The sequence below is a fragment of the Archocentrus centrarchus genome, chromosome 17 (assembly GCF_007364275.1).
Source record: "Archocentrus centrarchus isolate MPI-CPG fArcCen1 chromosome 17, fArcCen1, whole genome shotgun sequence".
Lineage (NCBI taxonomy): Eukaryota > Metazoa > Chordata > Actinopteri > Cichliformes > Cichlidae > Archocentrus > Archocentrus centrarchus.
This window is the reverse complement of record NC_044362.1, coordinates 20,739,619-20,763,658: the sequence shown is the minus strand read 5'-3', so window position 1 is coordinate 20,763,658 and position 24,040 is coordinate 20,739,619. Positions and strand designations below refer to the sequence as shown.

At 37.2% G+C, this 24,040-nt stretch overlaps 1 protein-coding gene across 1 annotated transcript in view; it reads left to right on the top strand.

The window, feature by feature from the left end:
* Nucleotides 1–5,705: 5,705 nt before the first annotated feature.
* Nucleotides 5,706–24,040, top strand: part of pth1r (parathyroid hormone 1 receptor) — a 53,521-nt gene continuing 35,186 nt past the window's right edge. Inside the window, exon 1 of the mRNA XM_030751001.1 lies at nt 5,706–6,142. Within this exon, the coding sequence (XP_030606861.1) occupies nt 6,074–6,142 (69 nt within the window). The 5' untranslated portion in view covers nt 5,706–6,073. The remainder of the gene's footprint in view (nt 6,143–24,040) is intronic.

Below are 24,040 nucleotides of genomic sequence, written 5' to 3'. Positions count from 1 at the left end.
GCACACTACATGAAACCATACCAAAATGTTCACATATGAGAACTATGGTGTGTCCAAACATACATGTGCTTTGCCTTTATATGTGGGTTTTTTCATGGCTTTTGACAATGTGTCACACAGATATACAATTTCAGTGTCCCTATTCCTGGATTGTTGCATATGTTTAGGGCACAGAATGTAGCTTATAGTAACTTTTCTAAGCAATACATGTCATATTTTACACTGGCATATTTGATGATTTATTAATTTTTTCTAAGTAGAGTCTCCTCTGGTATTGCGTCAGGAAGGGCATCCGGCATAAAACTCTGCCAAATTGAACATGCGGAGCTACCCACTGTGGCAACCCCTTGCGACAAAGTAGCAGCCAAAAGTAACTTTATTTTTTTTCTTAGTAGAGAAAGTTCTTCTAAATGAACATGAGTGATGATGATAATGTGTGCTGATAAGGGGAAAAGCTAATTTTCTCCAAGTGTAATAGACACAAACTTTTCTTCAATTCCAGGGAAGCAGTTCCATCCACTTAGATATCTGATCCCTTTAATAAATGCAAGCGAACAAGAATATATAGATTGGTCCCCTATAGAGTTGGACTCCAGCCATGATGGATAGATAGATAGATAGATAGATAGATAGATAGATAGATAGATAGATAGATAGATAGATAGATAGATAGATAGATAGATAGATAGATAGATAGATAGATAGATAGATAGATAGATAGATAGATAGATAGATAGATAGATAGATAGATAGATAGATAGATAGATAGATAGATACTGGACATAGATTTTAATCATTCCAGATGGATGTCAAGCATCAGAAGTGTTTCTTTGGTAAATTTGATGGCAAATGATGCAGGACAGGGTGAAAAATTAAGAATAAGTACCATAGATAAGTACCATACCCAGCAGAACTGACACAGAGATACAGTAATTGGCTTAAAGGCAAAGTTAACCTTTCCCAGAGATGGTTTCAACAGAAAAGATCTGTTTTAGAAAGACAAACCCTGACAGTTGAATTGAAAATTGAGTGGAGATTATGCATATATCTTAAACACTCTTTTCTGTTAATCTTCTGCAGCTCACAGTATCTTGAGTTTCCCATGGAGACACAGTGGGGTGCAATCTTCTCCAAGGCAGATGAGCAAATATATGAATACATCTTATTGCTGTTTGTTTATGACAGCTTTTATATTGGGTCTTATACTGCACCCCAGGAATAACCTATATTCATGATGGAAATAAAGCTTATGTTGGTTAAGACTGAAGAAATTGTTAGACTAAGTACCATGACCTGTAAGAAATAAATATACTAAGTAAAAAAAAAGGAAGTTAAAAAAAACGGGAAGTGGAAAATGGAAATGATATTTATATATTCTTATTTTTGTTTGCAGTACTAACACAAAAGGTTTTACAACCTATAGACATGCTGCTCATTGAAGCAGTGGGTTATATTGGTTATTTTTAATTTCTTAATACAAAAAACAACTTCTCCTTTTGTTTTTGCCTTTGCGTTTGTCTTTGATTCACTGAGCAAAATGACAGAGCAACAGCCTGACATCAAGTCCTTACAAACAGAAAAGAATAAATTGCTATATGTTGGGGTATTTTTGAAGAGAAAAGACTAGAGTAAAGCTTAAAACAAATCTTATTTAAAGTCCACTTATCAACTTTTAGCAAAGCTTTCAAGCACATCGCATTGATTTCCTCAGCAAATTGGAGTGCTTGATTTATACGGCTGACATGATACATTTTTACAATTGCCAGCAATAACATGTAAATACCGTACTTCTTTTCAAAAAACATCACTAAGGAACAAGAAGACACATTGCTAAATTTTATCTTTTGTTTCAAGTTTCTTAACAGATAATATCCAAGGACATTAAAAAATATCCAGTGCAAGAACTTTATAGTCTATCTAATGAGGACAACTGTAAGAGGCTTGAGAGCTCCACAAAAGTAGTGAACCTTGAGTTAAAGTTGTTCTGTTGCTATGGTCGGAAGTGAGCTTTCATGTCCAAATTATGGAAGTAATACCCATTATCCATCCTAGTACACAGAGAACTGGAGCTATGGATTTCACCACTGAGTCATCATTCTATTTCAGTTTCATGATGTTAACATCAGTAATAGTTAATCAACTGTATAGTGGTTTTACACACACACACACACACACACACACACACACACACACACACACACACACACACACACACACACACACACACACACACACACACACACACACACAAAACCAAAACTCTGAAAAATGATTTTGAACACTTTAAGGCCCGTATGTGAATATGCACACTCAAGTATAACTGCACATGTGATCAGTTTAATTTGATTTGATGCCATAGTGTGTGAAGATGTTATCAACATGAGATGCCACTCTGTGCTTTGTGTGGCAGAAGCATATGGCGGTTAGAATAGAATAAAATGCCTTTATTATACAGGATGTACAATGAGATTGGAGTGGTTAATGACTTTGATGCTGATTGCTGAAATAGTTTTTACCCTTGATGGGGGTAAAAACTGTGGTCTGTACCATATGAAGCTCTGGTGTCAGTTGTGCCCTTTTTACTGAGCTAGCCCACGAATTTAACACAGCCAATCATAAAATCTTAAAGCAAATACTTGTAGGTACAGGGTTGTCAGAAAAACATAAACAAAAACAGATATTTCTAAAAATTCAAAATTATTTATCAGGCAGGTCTCAAGGTTGAAGGAGTCACTTCTAGCTTGCCTAATGTAAGATGCTTAATGAGTACCCCAGGGTTCTGTTTTTGGCCCACTGTTATCCATTTTATATATAAATAATCTTAGTAATAATAGGACTGCAGAAAGCTTGGAAAATATAATTTAAATTTGTGATTCCTTACTCCTGGAATCAGCTGCAGAATCAACTAAACCTAAGGAACTGGTCTTGCTTAATGAATTTAAGGCAAATTTAAATGACTTGCATGCAGTTACTTCAGGCTGCAAATGTTTTGCTTGAATATTATTACCTTTCTTTCTGGCATTACACAATTACTAATAACTAAGAGTCATTTTATCTGATAATTTTTTTATTTATTTGTTTTTGGTGTTTTATTTTTATTGTTATTGCCTGTATTTAACTGGATCTGGATGGATCTGGATGTGTATGTGCTACTAATTTATACAACTTATGATTGTACTACTCTCTTGACCAGGACATTTTTAATCTCAAGTCCTGCTTTTTCTTGGTTAAATAAAGGTTAAATAAAATACATTTTGATACTCCAATGCACAGTCAGAGAACAAAGCAGACTGCATAACAAATACCCCTCAAAGTTCTGAACCCAGCTCTTTTGACAATGCTAACCACTACCTTGTACCACCTTGCCTGTGGTGCTAGGTAGTGGTTAGGACAGATATAGAATTAAATTTTACAGAACATATATGAAGAAGGAAACAGTAAAATCTTAAAAATAATGTTTTACCTATATTCTTGGGTAGCAAGGTGGCACTGTGGTTAGTACTGTTGCCTCACAGCAAGAAGGTCCTGGGTTTGAATCCACCATCTGGCTTTTCTGTGTGGAGTTTGCATGTTCTCCCTGTGTCTGTGTAGGTTTTCTTCAGGTGCTCTAGCTTTCTCCCACAATCCAAAGACACGGAGTTCACAGGGTTAGGTTAATCGGTAATTCTAAAGTGCCCCTAGGTGTGAGTGTGAATGGTTAAATGTCTCTCTGTGTTAGACTGGTGGCCTATCCAGGGTGTACCCTGCCTCTCACCCTATGGTAGTTGGAATAGACTCAAGCCCCATGCAATCACAAACTGGATATGTGGAAGAAAATGGATGGACTTAACCTCTTGTTGTATTTTACTAAGTACACAAAAGTTCCTTAAAAATCTTGCATTTTAAAATCTAAATGAAATAGTGCCAGTGTGTACCTTTTTACTTGCTGCGAACATATTGCCCTTTGAAAAGGTGTAGTTACCTAGAAGCCAGATAATTAGCCCTAGGTGGTACATCTGTGTAGGTTATACCCATGGCGACAGAAATGGACTACTATATCTCTGCTTGTGGGAATCTGTGAGGTGGTCATATAATCCTACAACAATTCTATCCTAGCTGCGGCTCTGCACGGTTTAACAGCTGGAGCATTTCAGTCACTGTGCCATTTGGTCACAACTGAGACCACAAAACTGCACTGTACACTCTGCTATAAGCAGCACTGTGTGCCAGAATTTTCCACCAAAAACATAATCATAACATGCAGAGCTAGTGGTTCTCGAATCACTATTGAGAAAAGACATTTTAAAAAAGAAAGAATAAAAGAAACAGCTGGAGGTCTTCCCACTTGACTTGGTCCAATGAGGACATCACAGCAGGGCTGAAAGACTTTAAAATCGGAAAGTGGAAACTTTCAATGGGATGGGAACGCTCGACAAGGAAACTGAAGACAGTCAAAGCATGTATGTGGCGTTTGTGGTCATTAATAAACCACATATCATCTCTAAACTTGATAATCAGTCATAAACACGTGTTTTAATAGGAGACACTGTATTTATGATGATGATTACTGCTATCTATATACACGATTTAAAAAATCCCTGGGCTAACTGCTTTGGCACTGTCCACACAAACAAACAAACTGTATAGCATGGGATTTAATTTTCAAACAGAAGTCCCGATTTGTTACAAGAAAATTGAACGCGCTCCTCTGCATTATGTCTCGGTAATCCAATCCTACTACTAGTTGCAACTTTTGAGAGACTGCAGGGGGAAAAAAAGTGGTTTGGCAAAGGCCCTGCGATCTGTTGAATGTGGAGTTTGTTTGAGGGGTGAGAAAATATGTCATCTCGGAGCCGTGGTTTATTCCAACGTAAGAGAGCGCACCAATGAAAAGCTCTTACGCTCCACCCTACCTGCCTCCTTTCCGCCCCCCGCCCCCCCTTTTCCATCCACATACTCACTACTGAACACGACCTGCCTCCTGCCACATCTGGAGACGCTTTCTCAACACGAGGAACTTCAAGTTTTGCGTTTACTCCGCGAACAAACACTCGTTTGCGAATTATCTGTCCGTCAGGGTGAATTTGGGTTTCTCTTGATAGTAAGTAGCCTAAATTATTCGGACCAAGTTGGCGTTTTTCCTTTTCTCTGAGCTTTTTACATCACCATCGGTAGCCTAAACAGATCCCGTTTGGAAGTTCCATACATGCAGTTGCTGTTTTAACTGTCACGATAGATAGATATTTAATTCAGCACGCTTTCTGCACATAAGTGATACACTGCCATGTTATGTTTTCATTAATTTGTAAAAAGAAAGAAAGAAAGAAAGAAAGACTCGTGACCAGGAGTAGCGAAGTGCAGGCGTGCATTGATTGAGTTGAATCACGCAAATCAGACACTTCAATTAAAAGTTTGAAATTCCATGTCCTGCTCTTTCACGTTATTGCCATTTACTGTTAAATGCACAAAGTAAACCCTGTCTGCGATCCTTCTGGTTCACTGCCGCCTGCACGATACATGCCTGCGTTGATGGTGACATGAGTCAGAGGATTGAAGTTGTGAAATCCAGCAGCGACTGGTGATGGAATGATACATTTTGTGCTTATTTTTGTACAACACTGATCTAACGCTTGGAAAAGAATACTGGAATAAGCCGCAAGGCGCACAGCTCCATACTGAAGTGTTTAAGTTAGTCTGAGGGGAAATTTTAAAGACCTAAAAATACAGCGTTGGTTTCTTCCCTACAAAGAATCATTTGAACTTCCCACCGCAGAGCTAGAGCGACATAAATAGTTCTGACATGTGGATGTAATTTCAGAAGAGGAAAAAAGACAGATGCAGAGAAATAAAGAGAGCAGACTGAGCCGGAGCATATAGTAGATTATAGGAAATTAAATCGAGGGCAGAGCGAGGCGATTACAGAGTTATGATTTCACAAGCCATCATAAGCATCGAGAGGCCAGATGGAGTAAAAGAACACAACTCGTTCCACTTTGAAGAGAGTTAAGTAGATTAAATAATTTCATCCGAGCTCCATCAGCATCTGTCTGAGCCCCGCAAGGACTCTTGGAGGTAGAGTTGCCTCAGGTCAGGGATGGGATCCTCTCTGCTGCTCCGCAATCTGGACTTTCTACTCATCTCTCTACTCAGCGGTTTGTGCCTGGTAAGTCATTTAAAAATAACAAAAAAAAAAAAAAATGCAAAAATCACATGTCACCATTTATGCTGAGTTATAGACAACATGTTACTGTAATGTTGTGCTTGTGAACTATAGGATGTGTGCACAGATCACTGAGAGTTTGTCAAAGAGAGCATCTACAGCCCTGCAAAGCAAAACTGGTGTTTTACGATTATTATTATTATTTTTTTTAACTCAATAACACTGCGTGTTATTGGATTAAAAATAATACCCACAAAAGTCACTGTGCTTTTGATTTCTACAAAATTTGCTCATTGCTTCTTCTGCAACTCATGATTAAGGTAGCATGTGTTCAGTGTTAAGGAGAGTCTGTCCTCCAAAAATTAAAGACAGTGTGGCACTGTCCAAACCTTTAATAGTCTCTGCTGAATGGCACACATTTAAATCTGCTGTGTTATCAGATCACATGGTTGTTTTGCCAGAATGAATTGAAAAACAGTGCATTTGAGCTGAAAGATGGCTGAGTAACGGCAGGCATATTGTCAGTTTCCTAACAGGATTTAAGAGGTGGAGATGGCAGCTAAAAGAAAGCAGCTGTGATTAGTGATTACGCTCTTGTTCCATTAAGTGCTTCTTCCCACCCTAACAATACAATTAGTGTTTGTGTAAGCACACAGTAACCTAGTTGCCTTAAAAGGCAGAGCATTGTGTTTACAACAGCATGTTTCATGCTGTAGCTCGGAAACGCTCTCACCTGCCTGAACTGAAGCAATTCATGCAGTCAAAATGGGGCAAAAAAAATTTCATTCACATCTGCAGCAGCAGCCACCGAACAACATGTCCAACATTGAGATCCATTATTGTGCTTTCAGATGTTGCCATAGTTGTATTGAGAATGTCTGCTACACACACAGGTGCGCGCGCACACACACACGTACACACTGTGTGTGCAGGCAGAGCAGCACACGAAGTTGGTTCTGTGTGTTTTGGCTGAGGCTGTCGTGCATTCAACAGGCAGTTCGCCCAGGTTCTGAGGTACAGCGCATTTTCCCAGTGATGTGGTCCATCACTATACCGCAGGACCTCTAGGCTCATTGGTTTAGATGGCAGAGGAAAACAATTATAACATAGCTGTGTATTTATAGCTGATTCAACATTCAGTCGTTCAAAGGCTCTGTCTGTGAATGGTGTTTACCCGTTTTTAAGTTTTGTGTTTACTTAGTCTTCCTCTCCACAAAAAAAGTATTTATTTTTTTTCCAGACTGTAACCAAACGGGATGTAGATTTCACTCAATCTAAACTAAGAGTGGAAACTCTGGGTCTGTGTTAGAAGAAAGAATATGGCGCTTTTTAAAAAAAAAAAAAATTGAGACATACTGTTGTCAAAATACAGCATTTTACAACTTTCCCAGCGGCTCAGCATACCCTTGTATTAAAAATACAAATATCAAAATGTGTACATGCTATTTTTATCTGAAGGAAAGCGGCTGATAGAGAGGCTGACAAGGAATATCTCAGTTGTGTTTTACACCTCAGCAAGCAAGCTGTAGTGACAGCTGATAGACAAAGCACTCACTCATAGAGCCTTTGTTCAGTGTGGCTGGCTGCCTCACTTACTCAGTTATTACATTTATTAAGAGGAAGTACTGCTTTCAGGAAAACTTAGTGAGCATTTAATTTCTACCTCATGACTGTGTTTTCCCACTGTGATGAGTTGCATGTGTTTGGATCCCAACTGGAAGAACTCAAACTGTAACTGCATGACATTGTCAAGGTTTATGTCGGCTCCAGACAGAATCTGACTGTGACGGCTGTCATGTTTAGGATTGCACAAGGCAGTTTTGACTAGTTTCACTAGGTGTGGAAAATATCAGTTGTTGACAACTTCAGCCCAAAACTTTACTTTTTTCCCTTTTCTTTCTTTCTTTCTTTTCTTTTCTTTTCTTTTTTTTTGTAGAGAATCAGCAGTTTTCCTTGTGGCCAAAATTCAAGATTAAGTAGTTCAATCGATGCTCTGTTGAACCAGAGACCGCCAATTTCCCCGAGGATATTTGTCAAAGTTATACTGAACTGAACTGACTGATGCAGACCTCGTAAATTCCCCACAGATAAAAGATGTCTATGTTTTTCTCACCAGAGAGCAACTCAATTGATATTCTCAGACATGGTCAATCAATTTGAAATCAAGCGATCACGCTTGTGGTCGACAGCCAAACGCATCCAAGAAGAGAGCAGTGCACACAGAAAATGAATTTCCATAATAGTGCTCTCTGTGTCATCAATTAAAACTCTATAAAGTTACTGATCCAAAAAAGGAAACTATGACTATGGAACCCCCCCGTAACCTTTCAAAGTAGCTTTATCCATCTCTGTTGAATTATTGCCAATAGAGGTTCATAACATAGATTAGAGTGCCGGATAATCTCATTCCAATCTGTCACTGGTAATTAGGGGCAGCAGATATCTCCTTACTGATTCAAATGAACTGCTGCTGCATCTGTGAAATAGGCTTTAATATTGAAATTCATTTCTGTATTCCCATTTGACTGATCTCAAATATGACTTATGATAATTTTCTCCCACTTATCTATGTTTGTCTAAGTATATGTGTGTCTTCCTCAATTTATTCCAGAAATGTGCTTTTCACTTAGTCATTTAGACCAAACTGCTGAGACTACAGGCTGTTTGATTGCTGCTTTTTCCTACTTCATATGCAGCATCACGCACACAGCTACCAAACTTTCTCTGATATGAGATGATACAGTGTGCAAGGCAACTTGGCATTTATTCACTATTTATTGTTAATAATAATAAATTGTAATGTATAATCACATAATTCACAATGCATTGCAATTAACGATCATATATTACTTTACATACTGTGATAAAATTATTACAATTAGTTAGTAAACTAAACAGACTTCAGTTCTTTAAAACAAAATTCTAACATTTTAAAAAAAAACACAATTTTATTTATGCTCATCATCATTAATGACAGTGATGTAAAATTGTCACTTTCACTTTAAATTGGAATAGTTTAGTTGAAACCGAGTGCTTCACCTCTCACCCAGTACCAGCGGGAACAGGTTTCAGCCTCTGCAGGGAGCTTGGATAAGCAGTTAACAAAATGGATGGACATAGAATTAGTTTTGCTAGAATGCAGAGATGCTTACTGTAATAATCATTTTGTTTTCTCATTTATTACACAACCTTAATGGATCTCCAGTCAAAAGTGACACCTCTTACAGGTGCCATGAGATTAAAACTCCCCTTAAAATAATTAATGATTGTGATTATTTGACAATTATTAAAGATAGCTTCTTTCATTATAAACATAATGTATGTGACTAATGAAAGCCGCTCATTATTTGAAAGGGATCTGTCTTTAGCAAACATTTGGCCATGAATTTGAGGTAAGACTTGAATTGAAATTAGTCATATTTCCATTTTTCCTCATACATCACAACATTATACAATTTAGTTTTTTTTAATTACAAACACAACTACAACTACTATTAGAAAAATGCTGAAGTAGTGTATTTAAGAACAGAATTCTCTATACAGCTGTTTAGTGTAGGTTAAGTTTATAATTTGTGAGTTGTTTTCTTTTCCTTCTTTGCACAACAGTCTGCTTTTAAAAGATGAACATAAACATATGTCACCTGTTGGTTTATGAACTGCCATTCTGAAGCCTTGAGTTCTGCATTTTTTTTTTTTTTGCCCTTCTTGTTTGCTGTAAAGTCAGGTGTAACTTTGAATGAGAGGTTAACGCTGGAAAGCTTTCAGCTAGTTTGGGTTAGTAAAGCCAAATGCACACCGAGACAAAATTGCGTTAACTTCTTTCTCTGAGGCCACACCCCCTAAAAGGGCAAATCCAAATGGGTTGGTGAAAAAAAAATACCTACAGTTATGAGCTATAGTGACAAAACAAGCAAACAATCAAACAAACAAACAAACAAACACACTGTTTTTTATGAAGTTTTTAGGATCAAAGATTTTTTGCACACTTTTTCACCAGCTCTTCATAGTTTGTGTCTGTTATTTCCTTTTTTCACACTCAGCATGTATATACATTTACCAGTGACTTTATTAGTTAAAACATGCTAGTACTAGATCTCCTTTCACATTCAGAACTGCCTTAATTCTTCATGGTAAAGATTCAACAAGGTGCGGGAAACATTCCTCAGAGGTTTTGGTCCATATTAATGCGATAGCATCACACAGCTGCTGCAGATTTGACAGCTGCACATCCATGATGCAAATTTCCCATTCCACCTGTGAACTCATTGTCATGTCCAATAAACCATCTTGAAATTAGCTTTGTGACTTGGCATGTTATCAGAAGATGGGAACACTGTGGTGATAAAGGGATGTTCAGGAACAATACTCAGGTACCACGTGGCCCAAAGTGTGCTAAGAAAAGATCCTGTTTTGGTGAGCCAGAGTACATTACACATTCAATTTCATGTTGTTAGCTGACAGGAGAGGTCTTTTGTTGCTGTAGTCCATCTGCTTCAAGATTTGATGTTGTGCGTTCAGAACTACTGTCCTGTGTACCTTGGTTGTAAAGAGTGGTTGAGTTAGTTTTGCCTTCCTATCAGCTAAAATTATCCTTTGACCTCTGGCATCAAAGTGTTTTCACTGCTGCTTACTGGATATTTTCTCTTTTTCAGACCATTCTCTGAAAACCTTAGAGATGGCGGTGCAGGAAAATGCCAGTAGATCAGCAGTTTCTGAAATATTCAGAGCAGCCCATCTGGCACCAACAACTATGCCGTGTTCAAAGTCACTTAAAACACCTTTCTTCCCCATTCTGATGCTCAGTTTGAAATTCATCAGGTCATCTTAACCATGTCTACATGCATAAATACACTGAGTTGCTATCAACTGATTTGCTGACATTTGGATTAATGGGCAGATGTACCTAAAAAAGTGGCCAGTGGGTTTGGAAATATATGTGTTTTTTTCTCTGTGTTTGTGTTTCTGTTTATATTACCTTCAGTGCACTAAGTGTGATGAAGATATGGCCCGTGTTTGATCTCATTTACTCAGGGAGTTCAAACAGTTTTGATGCAGCTTTGATCTCGATGCCTTTTCTGTTAATCCTCCGTTAGGACAGAGAGGAGAGGGAAAACAGAGCCCTGCCAGGACCCATTTACACACGTCAGTGTACGAGTGTACTGACACTGACAACTGTCAACTGTGTGCCAATATATATATATATATATATATATATATATATATATATATATATATATATATATATATATATATATATATGAGGATGGGCACTTGTTTTTTTTCTTGATAACTAAGATTTAAAGGGAATTTAAGGGTTAAGATTTGGATTTAGGATTCAGGTTGGAATCAGGTGTAGATTAGAATAAGGGTTATGATTATATAGGCACTTAGTTATTAAGGAAGCCCTGACAGCTACCCGCACTGCAACCCAAGAAAACACATCTAAATTGAAAAGCCCAAGGAAATATCATAACTAATTTGACACCACAGGGGCAGCACTTGGAAAATAAAAAAACAAACAGAAAAACCTCCAGCTGCAGAAAACACAATAAAAGAGAGAAACACATTGTAGTGATTTGATGCAAAATTGCTTGTGTGTTGTCTATTTACCTTTTAAAAAACAAAAAAAAAAAAACTGCACAGTGCTCAGTGCTCTGGTCCTGAGCTTTCAGGGCCACTGAGCAGGTGTGATACATTTTTCTTAGGTGTCCTCACAAAGATAGCCAATGAAATGTGTGTGTGCATGCCTGCATGCCTGCATGCATGCGTGTGTGCGTGCATGTGTGTGTGTGTGTGTGTGATGCATGGCTGGACATTACATTATGACCTTTATATTTCCCAAGAGGGAGGGGAGCAGTAGTAGGAGGCATGTCAGCAATGATTAAATAGCAAAGTGCAATTTTAGCATCAAGATTTACTAGGATTTGTTACCCACCTCCAGAACACACCAGATATGATACAAATTCTGTTATCTTATATTAAGTGCATACAGTGAATGAATTCAAGGGTTTCAAGTTTAAGCAGTCCATTGCAGCAGTACCTTTACCTAATCTGTGTTCTCTGAGATTTGTGATAATTTGCCTGTTAATTAACCCGCTCACCAATCAAAAAAATAACCACAGGGAATCACTTAGCCTAACACAGTTTACGCCTTACTTTTCCAGTTATCTCAGCCTCAGCAGCTTAGGTTCAGTGGAGCAGTTTGTGAATTGCTGCTAATCATGTGCAAATCATAAACTACCGGACAGGTCAAGGCGGGACTGCCCGTCAAGCTACGTGGATCCATCAAAATGCACTTGAGAAAACAAACAAACAAAGCACCAGTTAATAAAATAGCACATGGGCTCACAATCAGCTTTTAAACTTCAAATTTCTGATGTCTTGCCATCTACCCCTAAAGGACAGAAACTCTTAAATTGGATCCCCTTTAGACTGTTCATCACTAGAACCGCAGCTTTGCAGAAAATGACTGCATTTACAGGGGAGATTAGGAGCCAGTTTGAATGGTCTTTACTGAAGTGAGCTCCAAGTGATCATTTAATGCACCTCTCTGAGTTACACCCCTTTTCTAACCATGCGCCATTTGTGTTGCATGAAATCCCCAAACATCAGTCACTATGCTGTGTGTGCCCACACCTAACCGATGTGCTGCAGCGTGTGCTCTTTTCTTAATGCGCCTGTCTACTTTTACTTCTGTTTCATACCCTTTCCAAATCAATTCTTGCTTCTGAACTTTCTACCTTTATATAATATAGTTAGGAAAAAAAGCACTTTACTGTTTGTTCTTATCAGTGGGTTTAATGCATTACCTTTGTCTCTAGTCACTCCCTTAATATGCTCTATTAGTCTTTTGGGCATTCATCTTCGTGCGTGAGAGACAGAGTGGGGAAATAATGGCTTCCTTACAGTTGGAACCCGTTGTCAGACTGGAGTTAGTCAGTGTGTGACCAAATTATTTTTCCACACATTGATTTTTAATTTAATATGCAACATCATACTCACAGTGTAGAGGGTAGAGCCAGTGCGGGGAAGTCATTAAAGAGAGGCGCATACTGCAACAACTACCAAGGTGAGGCAAGCAACACAGAGTGAAGAAAGGATCTGACTCATCAGCTTTGTATGAGCCACGAGAGCCCAGTTTTAGTTACAGGATGCTTCAGAGTCCAATCCTAAAGATAAGGGGACACTGTCATGTCAATAGTACATTAGTGTAATACATAACACATAATCCACTGTATAATACATAACATAATTTGTATCAGTATTACTATAACATATTATACTGCAGGTACTGGGTAATCTTTGCTTGCTTTATTTTCAGTGTTTCACTTTCTCCAGCTTTAAAATGTCCTGTGCTCACCTGAGGATGTAGTTTGTTGTTTGTTTTTGATAAAAATGGGCTTTATCCTCTGTAGCTTTGATCGTGATGTCCATTAGTCAAACATTTTAGCTAGTTCTGCCCTTTCTGTTTCAGACAGCCTGCCTGCCCTAGAGATGGCTGTGGCTCCTGATGGGAGCTCACGAGTTGAGCTGTTGGATGTGTTAGAGGTTGATGGATCCATTCTGCTCCTATCATGCTACAGTAGACATGTAGCCTGTTTAGACAGGTGTTACAGTAGTTCGCTCTGTGTATTCATATTATTGTACTTTTGAACAGGATAAGAGAATTATACCTGCAGGCTAAAACTGTTCATAAAACTTTATGAATTTAAGACTGTAACACAGACCTGTATGAGAGAGTGTAATCTAATAGCTGCAGGATTTTATGATATGATAAGAAGGTGGCAGAAAGAACATTGGACATGTGAAGTAGTTTCATATAACGCAAATATTTCATAATCCTCCTTAAAATTGAACATTTAATCCAAGTCTGGATGGAAAAGTCTCAATTACTTTTTTTCAGCGTATTTATTTGTATATTGCAGTACTCGGCTGGAAAATCGCACTTAAACTGTCTGATCTTCACAGGGCAAAGTGCAGTTATTGCCACCACTGACTTAATGTGAATTAATAGGCTAAGAGCTGACAGTGGGTCAAAAAAGCTTTTAAACCTGTGTTTGAGGTGTAGTCGTGGATAGCGCTCTAACCACAGGAAGCATAAAGCTGATTGGAGATGTTCTGGAGGCTCTTATTGAGTGAAACGTCACATCATGGACTCTTTGAAAACACACCAAAAATAACACATTTACACCACAAACTGAGAGAAGATCATGCAATTGTGTGTGATGGACTGAAAAATGGAAATGAACAGTAGCACATGAAGCTGATTTAAGAGGGGTATTCTAGTGCACAGATGGTATTTATACCCACCTTGGCTAGGATGTGATTTCTCCATCCTAATAAGATTACGTGGTTGGCAGATCTGAGGCATCCTGTTTTGTAATTTGGTTTAACAGCACATGTTGTAGATTTAAGCAGTACGGAGGTGTAACCTCTGTAGCAGTTTTTTGCTATAGGTGCTTGCTGTCGCCGGTTTGCACGTTTGTCTGAATTTTCCTGGGATCAGCCCTGGATTCACCTCACAGAGGCAACTTGTAGTGGGGAAAGTAACCTTCACACAATTACCTTCCTTATGCTGAGTATTTTACCCCAGAGCTTTACAGTAGCTGATGCGAGCTCCTGAGATAACTACAGAATAATCTAATTCCTTCAACTTTCTCTCAGAAGCGCATTCATTCTCTGCGCCGTATTGACCAATGCATTGCTTTTAGAGGGCCTGTGAGTCAGACTCATAACGCATGTGTTAATACGAGAGTCTTCAGTTTCACCAGCATGGTAAGGTAATACCATGGCAGTATTTGACTCAGGAAAAGGGTTGTTTTCATGACTTACCATGACCTCTGCTTTTTTTTTTCTCAACTTTTCCACTTGAAGCACGCCAGAGTATGTGTAACTCAATGCCACTTTTACGCCTCGCTGAAAAAAGTTACACTTCTCACTGATATTTTTATGATGTTCCTATGTTCTGTGAATTTCAGCATTCAGAAAAATGTGTTGCCTTTTTGAATTTGTTTTGGTGACGACCTCATATTTTGTTTTTTGTTTTTTATCTATAGCTTTTTTAAAAAAAATATTGCCAACTTAATGATTCATAACAATCTGCTTCTTTATACTCAGTGATGTTTTGCATAATACTTACTCAAAAGCTCACGAGCAGCAGTTATACAAAGACGCTGATGGCAAACAAGCCTGTGATGTCTATGATGCTTTACTAAATTGCATTTAACGATTTATCTGTAAAGCCTCTATTTATATTTTCCTGTGAAGTTTCAGCTGACTGTCTGCCACATGCTCTGTGGTGATGCTTATCATCGGAGAACTTTGCCATGTTTTGAGCCTTTGAAGTGCTCTAATTCTTCAATTGCAAGCAGTGTTGAGAATGACCAGTATGAACATTGTTTTTATTCAAGCATTGGGATTGGAAATTGTTGGACCTAAGAACAGCAGCATATTATAACTCAACATCACAAGAAGTCAGAGACACACTGATTGATTGTAAGCTCTGTGACAAGTTTGTCTTCATCAGTTTCCCCCTGTATCAATATTGTGGTGTAGACTTCCTTGTGAGCAGTATGCTTGGAATCCCGGAGTACCTCAGTTGAGTTGACATGTGAAAATTCGCAGCTATGCAGATGCCTTTGCCATTGACCGACAGTTCAGCTCAGCCCTACCCCCACTGTTAGTGAATGGATTGAATTTCAAATATACAGATTCTTTCAGTCTCATTCTGTCCTTTTAAATGCAACAAGAATTGAAGTTAGCTGACAGTTCCAAGTCAATTCTTAAATTATTGTGAGTACAGAGAGTAGGATTTCACATGTAATTCAGTTGTTTGCGTAATTTGGAAGTAGTTCAAATTTTGGGCAGGAATACTCCCAAGGCACATGGCTTATGGCTAAGAGGAGGCTGGATTTCTTAAAAGGACCTTTATTAGTTTCATTGCAAAACTCTGGGGCTTATGGGTTTGTAAGTATGCAGTTCACAGCTGCAGATTTTCCAGCAATAAGTAAAAAATCCTTACACTGCAGTACAGGGGAAATCTCAGCCAATTTTATTTCAGATTAACAGTGGTGTTAAATTGGTGGCATTTCAATACAAGCCAGGGAGAGCAGAAACCCTCAAAGTTATAGTTCAAGTCATCACAGATCTCAAGTTGAAGTGTTTCATATAAAGATAGTTGCTGGACCTGGAGAGATTTAATTAATGTTTTTGGACTGACATTTACAAAAACGTACTGTTAATTGTGTACTGAAGGTCAGACAGATGATTAATTTCAAGTGTTATAACAAAATTTTTTGCATGAATTCTTCTTCCAGGATTATAGCATACTGCTCATTGCTTAAGGTTCACTGCGTCTCTTCTTGCTAGACTGTGATTCCAGCCAACCATGTGGCTCTATAAATGCAATGAATAGAAATAAAAGATGGAATGAACTAATACTTAAGAAAAATAATTTCTTATATTTTGGGTTATTTTATTGGAGCAGTTGCTTAAATGCAATATTTATTACAATTTTTGGTTCTACATTTTTGGTGGACTCAGTCACTTTAATCTGAATTTAAAAATTAAAGGTTTAAACACTGAAAGACACCAAGGAATTATTGAATTTGTGTATTGCATCAATCCTACATTGGATGGTGGTGCACGGTCATCACTGAGACTCACTGTCATTCAGAGGTGGGAAGTAACGAAGTACAAATACTTCGTTACTGTACTTAAGTAGATTTTTCAGGTATCTGTACTTTACTTAAGTATTTATTTTTCTGACTACTTTTTACTTTTACTCCCTACATTTTTACACAAGTATCTGTACTTTCTACTTCTTACATTTTCAAACAGACTCGTTACTTTTTAACACGTCAGAGAGAAGTTTGCATTTCCGGTCAGTGCGCCGTCAAACATCAAACGATCTGAGCCTAAACGGAGGAATAATAACACATTAGAGACAATCGTACTGCGTATCCTCCGTCATCGGGGCTTATCTCGTACAAAGGGATTAAATACGCAAACCCATATAATTAACGTCTCATTTATAGCGCTATAATCAGGGGTTACAGCGGGCCGGACCGAGTCCGTAAGTTGCGCTGCGGCACATAAACAGCTTAGCTAGCGCTACTGAAGAGGAGCGAGCATGAAGGAAGTAACGTGTGGCAGGTAAATGCAACGTTTCTAAATGCTCAACAAATATCAGCAAACACACAAAGTGTGTGCAGTTTGTTACACAGTGTGTCTGCTAGCTAAAAGAAGAGCTGCTGTATTTCAGGGAGAGCAAAGAGAGAGAAGTTCACTCAGAGATGGAGAAAGAGGACAGGAGAGGAAGAAGAGAGGTTAGATTTAAAGGTAAGGACTGGAAAATAAACTGAAGTATGCTGACTTTGTGTTATTCAAAGATTGTATGAAAATACTGCAGTTTAGGTTAGCTTGTTGTACTGTATTTACAGTAAAGCTCTGTGTTGGTGCACAGAGACTGTGTTCATGGTCAGAGTTACAGGTTACATCAGTGCAGCAGAGATGAGTTTGACTCAAAGCTGCTGATGCTGAGATTCATTCACTGAATCCAACATTTCTACAGCCTGTATGCTGTCAGTGTAGGGGATGGAGATCAGCTCAGATAGCTGTGAAATACTGGGTTACATCTTTGTGAGTTCACTTCATCCACACAGAGCAGTAAACCTCAGAGCAGCAGCGGCAGGTCAGCTGATCACAGTCTGCACACCAACATCATTTACTGGAGCTCACAATAGAAAGCTGTGATTCTTCTCCCCATGCAGAGCCACTACAGCTGATCTTAGGGTTCCTCCACCTTCTGAATCCCACTGTAACCCCTGAGTATCCTCATGTTGGTGTTTAGGTGGAGACACAGTCACCCTCTACTATGGAGGACACAGAGAACAGAGCTGTGTTTAAATTCCCTTTCACAGTTTGTGTCCTATAACAGATTCAAGCTGAGTGCATTCATTAGGATTAAAATTTAGATTGGAGTAACGTTTGTGTTCTCATGTAATATTATTTTATATTATTACAATAATATATAATGAGGTTCGGTTAGTTTTACACAAAAATAGCAGGTAGAAACATCCTCCAAAGAACTACTTTTACTTTCTTACTTTGAGTACATTTCAGAGCCTGTACTTTTTTACTTTTACTTAAGTAGAGAAGTTGAACCAGTACTTTGACTTTTACTAAAGTATTTTTTAACATAAGTACTTGTACTTCTACTTAAGTACAGAATGTCAGTACTTTTGCCACCTCTGCTGTCATTGAACTGAGACTATGTCTGCATCCATATGTGGACTAACTTACCCTGAATGGATGCAATGTTTAAAATGTAACCCTCAGACATGTAGCAGGTGTATGAACTCCACATGCACTGGTTATTTTTCTACAAAGCTTTATTGTTCCATATCCAAAGTCTACTTTTACAAAATGTTGTTAATTGATATATCTGTATTCATGGCCACAAATATATACTAAACGTGATTCAGTGAAGATTTAAAATACATCCAGTAAACAGAAGATGAGAAAGTGACTTTGTTTCCCAACAGTAAAATGATGTTTTCATAAAGTTTTCTCATTTGCATAAGAAAGTCATGCATATATCCTCTCTCACTGGAAACAGCGTTTCTTTTTCAACAACAAATATTTTAAATAAACAACATTTTTCAATCATTCATTCTAAAAAAAAGCAAAACAAACCAAAAACTCTGTTGCTTTAGAGGGGGGCTGAACAAAATGCTCAAAAATAAACAAAACACACAGGTGCAAGTGCTTCACAGATTGGATATAAACCACGTAAATATCCCAACATACAAACACATCCGATCATACACATGACAGCGAAAAGTAATTTGTGAATGATTAAGGAAATGTTAACCTGCAAGAAGGAATTTTCAGCAGTCATTTAAACCAAACACTGATTCAAAAGGCTTCAATATAGTGAGGAATAAATCATGTAGAATACTTTTTTTTTTATATATAAGTAAGCTTAATGGACCTCTGTAGCATTCTCTTACTCACTGCTTGAAGCTACAACAGCCATTACAAAGACAGTACCCCTGAATCACTGACTGAATTGCCATCAATTGAGCTGCATTGTGATAATGCAACTCGGGTTTTTGGCAAGAAAAAAGCATATCTATGATGAATAAGACTTCGTCTGTTGTTCTGCTGCATCATTTCTGCTTCTTACTATCTGTCTTTTAAAAGAGTTTAAAGGAGTTCAATAGTAATTTAGAGGAGTACCTTCTGAAGATAAAATTTAAGTTTTAAAGTTTTTTTTCGGGACAATTAAGCTTATTTTGATCTGCAAGGAAAATTATTGGTTTCAGTTTAGCATATGTGACAGGGCAGATGTTGTTTTGTCTTTAATGAATTTGAAAGGGATCAATATCAGCTAAAGAGAAAAACTCTGAAAACAGGGTATTGATATGCAAAGGATCAGTTGTGCTTTGATTCGTCATTGCATTGTAAGAGTGTCAGAGTTTGGTACCTTTTACAAGCCATATTCAGTGTTCAGTATTAAGCAGTATATGTTGAGTAAAATATGTGATATTTTTTACATTTAAATAAAAAAAGAGGATCTAAATGAAGACAAAAAAGAGACACAAAGGTGGAATAAATCTAGCCTGATTGAAATAGCTCTCTTTTCTCTTTTAAGGTGGCCAAATAAATATGCTCACTTAATAATTCACAACATTAATAGTTTATTTAATTATTTGCAGCACAAGGGTTGATTTTTGCTGTATTAACTTATTTTTTTCTATACATGACCTGAGGATTAAGAATGTCAATAACCACCATTATTGATATCCTTGTTTTGATATTTTAATGTTATTATTATTGATGTCATTTTTGTCTGATTGGCATTTTAAGTTTGTTGGGGCACTACAAAGAAAATTTGGGTATATTAAACAGGACTATGCAGGGACTAATAAGCATGTTTCCATGTATGTGAGTATGCTATGGTTCACTTTGGTCCAAGTGACGTTTTACGTGACCGTATGGACTCCTCTGTGGAGACTTTACATTGTGATGCACCTATTAGACAAATGCAAATGCACACATTTGACTTTTTGCCCCAAACACAGCCTTTACATCACAGTTTCAAGTAATGTTTACTGAAACAGAAGCAAGGTTCAAAGACTCAGCAACACTGGCCTTGTAATAAGAAAGTGGAAGGCTAATGGTGACAGGTCAGCTGCAGGCCTCTTGGTGGGACTACAGCACAAACAGTGTAGCTTGGTTCTGCTTGCATTTTCTCTGCTAAATAGAGAAGTGTGTCTTATCTGCATGCATTAACATTAAATTACATTAAGTCCTTAAATGTTTTTCTAAAGAGATCTGCTGTATATATGTATCTCTCAAGTAAATCCATAAAAATCTATCAGATATGTGACAGAAAGCTTTTTTATAGAATAAGTGGTGCTTTTTTGTGATATCAAAATGTAGGAAAATATATAAATTGTTTAATGCATGTAAAAAAAAATTGGTAGTTTGGATTATGGCATGACTGAAGCTACAGTTGGAATTTTATTCAGTCCCCTTCAATAGCTTGTGGTTTTGCTATATGGATATTTTTGCTGGAAGTTTTGTTAGCTTTTATGTAAGCTCTTACAAATGTATATGCAGCATAAGCTAATTTTACTTATCATATTGAAGGTCATGAAAAGTTATTGCTCTCATATCTTATTATTTTCTGTGCAGTTCAGAAATTGGTGGTTCAAAAGTATTTCAAAAATATTATGCAGTCTTGATGTAGAACTAATTCCACTGCTTTTAATATGACTGCATGTCAGTGTTAATTGTGCTCTGAAACTAATACAGATTTGATAACACAATTTAACACGATGTTTGTCTTTTTATTGTAAAAGAATATTACTGTCAAACTTTGTGTTTTTTGCCCCAAAATAACTACATTTTTCCCATTTTTTTTTTGCTATTTTTACACTCAAAACAGGAAACATAAATTTGGAAGACACAAAAATTTATTTTTGAAATGTCTGAAAAAAATTTTTTAATAAAAAAATGAACATTTTTCTTGATGAGCGCCAAATGTAGTCTACCATCATGTTTTCATTCAAGGATCCATGGTATTTGTGTTCATAAAAAAGAGAGAGAGAGAGAGAGTTTAAACACAAAGACAAGAAAAAAGTAGAAATTTGTTACCTAGTGTAATGATTGTTAGTTTATTAGCATAGAGTATAATTCTTACTCCCTGTGCTGTTCTATTAAATTTGAGTGGTCTGGCATGACTTTTCCTTTGCTTTTGATTTTAAATTATTTTGTAATAGATTGGCTCCTCTGAAAAGCACTTCAATCAAGGTGACCATCTGCAAGAGGTTCACTCTAAGTGGCTTTCTTAATAAGCAAATCAGAAGAGTGCAATATTAACAGGCAATGAGAGACACCTTGGGTGATTAAGCAGTGCATAATCAGTCTACAATTTTATTGGGAAGGCAGTTGTGATGAGGGGTCTTTCGCAAAAACGCCCTTGCCCTAGTTCTTAGCGGGCAGCGGGCCCCTTGGTGTCCCTTTGGTTAACAGTGGAAAAGGGACTGATTGAAGTGCTGTCCTCTGTATATGTTGCTTTTTTGTACTCATCTCCTTCTTCACTCAAATTATAATAATGCATAATTATTCAAGGTAGACTTGTGAATAGGTGCAAAAATTCTAACATTTTCATAATTTTTTTTTTTAAAGGGATATGTTGTTATAGATTGAGATTGAGATTGCTCAATTATGGTTGACACTCAGTTGGAATTGTAAAAGTTGGCTTTGTGATGCTAATTGAAAAACTCCCTGTAGGCATAATATTAACAGTGAGCTAGACAAGGCTCTGCATGTTATGTGAATTCACTGTTTATTGTAGATTTAAACAGTGAAGCAAATGTAGCAGTAGTGAAAATGCTGATATGAATGATTTGACTTGAATTGAAAAAAAAAAAAAAACTCTCTGGACACTTCACCTGACACTTTTCATTGTCATTATTCATTTATGAAACCTTCTCTGTAAAAAAAAAAAAAAAAAAGAAAGAAAGGAAAAAAAATAGATAAACCCACCTCTAGAAAGCTTTCAGACATTTCAAAGCCTCAGCCTGTGATTTTCTTTCTTGGTACAGTATGTATTTTTGTTGAGTCTCATTTAAAAATGGATGAGTCTCTTCTGCTGTCCATGCCAATAAATAATACATAACCCAACTTTCTGCAACCGCATCTAGATAGATTTTACAATTATTGTAGTTCAAGGCATTTTGCAGGTATATGATTGGGTTGACCCACAATTCCAACTTCATTAATATTAATGTAAGAAATGACAAACACTGAATAATCAGTTTTAATTGAGTGAAGAGTGTTTCTCATGATACAGAGATACATTTTGATCACTGCTAAGCTGATGTTATTTACAAGGTAACTGCTTTAATGCCAAGCTGCGACTGAGTTGGTCTTATAATCCATTAATGCCAGTCTGTGCCGTAGAGCTACATATGTTACATCTGAAACTGTTTTTTTTTGCAAAAAAGAGCTCTGTGGTTTTTAAATCCACTTTAAAATCTATGTTTTTATATATAATCCTCTTCTCATATGCATAAAGCTGCATTTATGGAAATGCATTGTTTTACTATTGACTCCCAGTGACCTGTCAGTATTGTTTGTTTGTTTTATTGGTTGTTTTGTGACATCCTTTAAGATATTATGAAATGTCTAGTGCATTTGGTTGTTGCATAACCATTAGTAGTTTTTAAGCTTTTGATGAAAATTAAAATGGTGCATTTATATTGCTTTACTGAAGCAACAGCCTGTAGTTGCTGCATTAAATCACTTATATAATGCAAGAATGATCCCTTTTTAATTTGAGAGAACAACAGTCACAGCTATCTGCCTTGTGTGCAGCCTCTCAGAGCACACACAATGTTTCCATCAAGGACAAAAGTGCTGTTCTTCAAGCTTACGACCAGAGCAGGGTATAATTAGGAACTAAATGCTGCTTTAAGTCAGAATGTGGTCTGCAAGCATTTCCAAAGGACAACCAGTCTTGTGGTTTGTGGTTTTTATCATCAAATGCAAATTGCACAGTTGAAGAGGAGTGGCACTGACTCATAGAGTTTATAATATCCAGGAACCTCATCCGCTAAAACATTCATGCGGTGCAATATGTCAAAAGTAACATATTCATGTTTTTTCCAGATAGTAGACAGCCCATTAAACACTAGATTCAGCGAAGTTATAATTTTCTAGACCTCGCTATTTTGTGAAGAAAAAACATGCAGGAAAGTCCAAAAGCCCTTGGGATCAAATTTTGAACGTATGCCAACAACAAGGAAGTGAATGTTAGCCTATGGTGTAAAGAATGGCAAATGACCAAAACAAGTACATAAAACAAACATTCGACTGTATTCCTATAATAGAGGCATTTTACAGCAACCAGAGTAAATATTATCTGTATAGTATTTATCATTCATGTGATGAAGTGTGATCAGGAAAGGAAAGTCTTACTTTATATGACCATTTACCTAAAAATCTCATCTTCGCTGATGGATCATCTAATAGAGAGACACATTATTGGATGGCTCTGAAGTGATAGAGAAAAGGAATATGGTTTCCAGTGAAAATGCTGCGTGAGTTCGGATCAGAGGTTCTGTGTTGACAGTCACAACATCTGAAAACAGTGAACTGAAATAACACAGTATGTGTATGTCTGTAAACTCATCCAGTGCTTTTAAAACCATGTGAAGTTTGACCTCAAATAAATCAGTGATCTATAGTAAATAAGTTTAAGAGTTTCTTCTACTTACATGGTAATATAAGTTTTTTTTTCTTACAGGTTAGGTGATGTTTTTAAATATGAAAACACTGCAACTAATGAACTCATATATGCCACTGCCGCAGTAATCCTAGAAACAC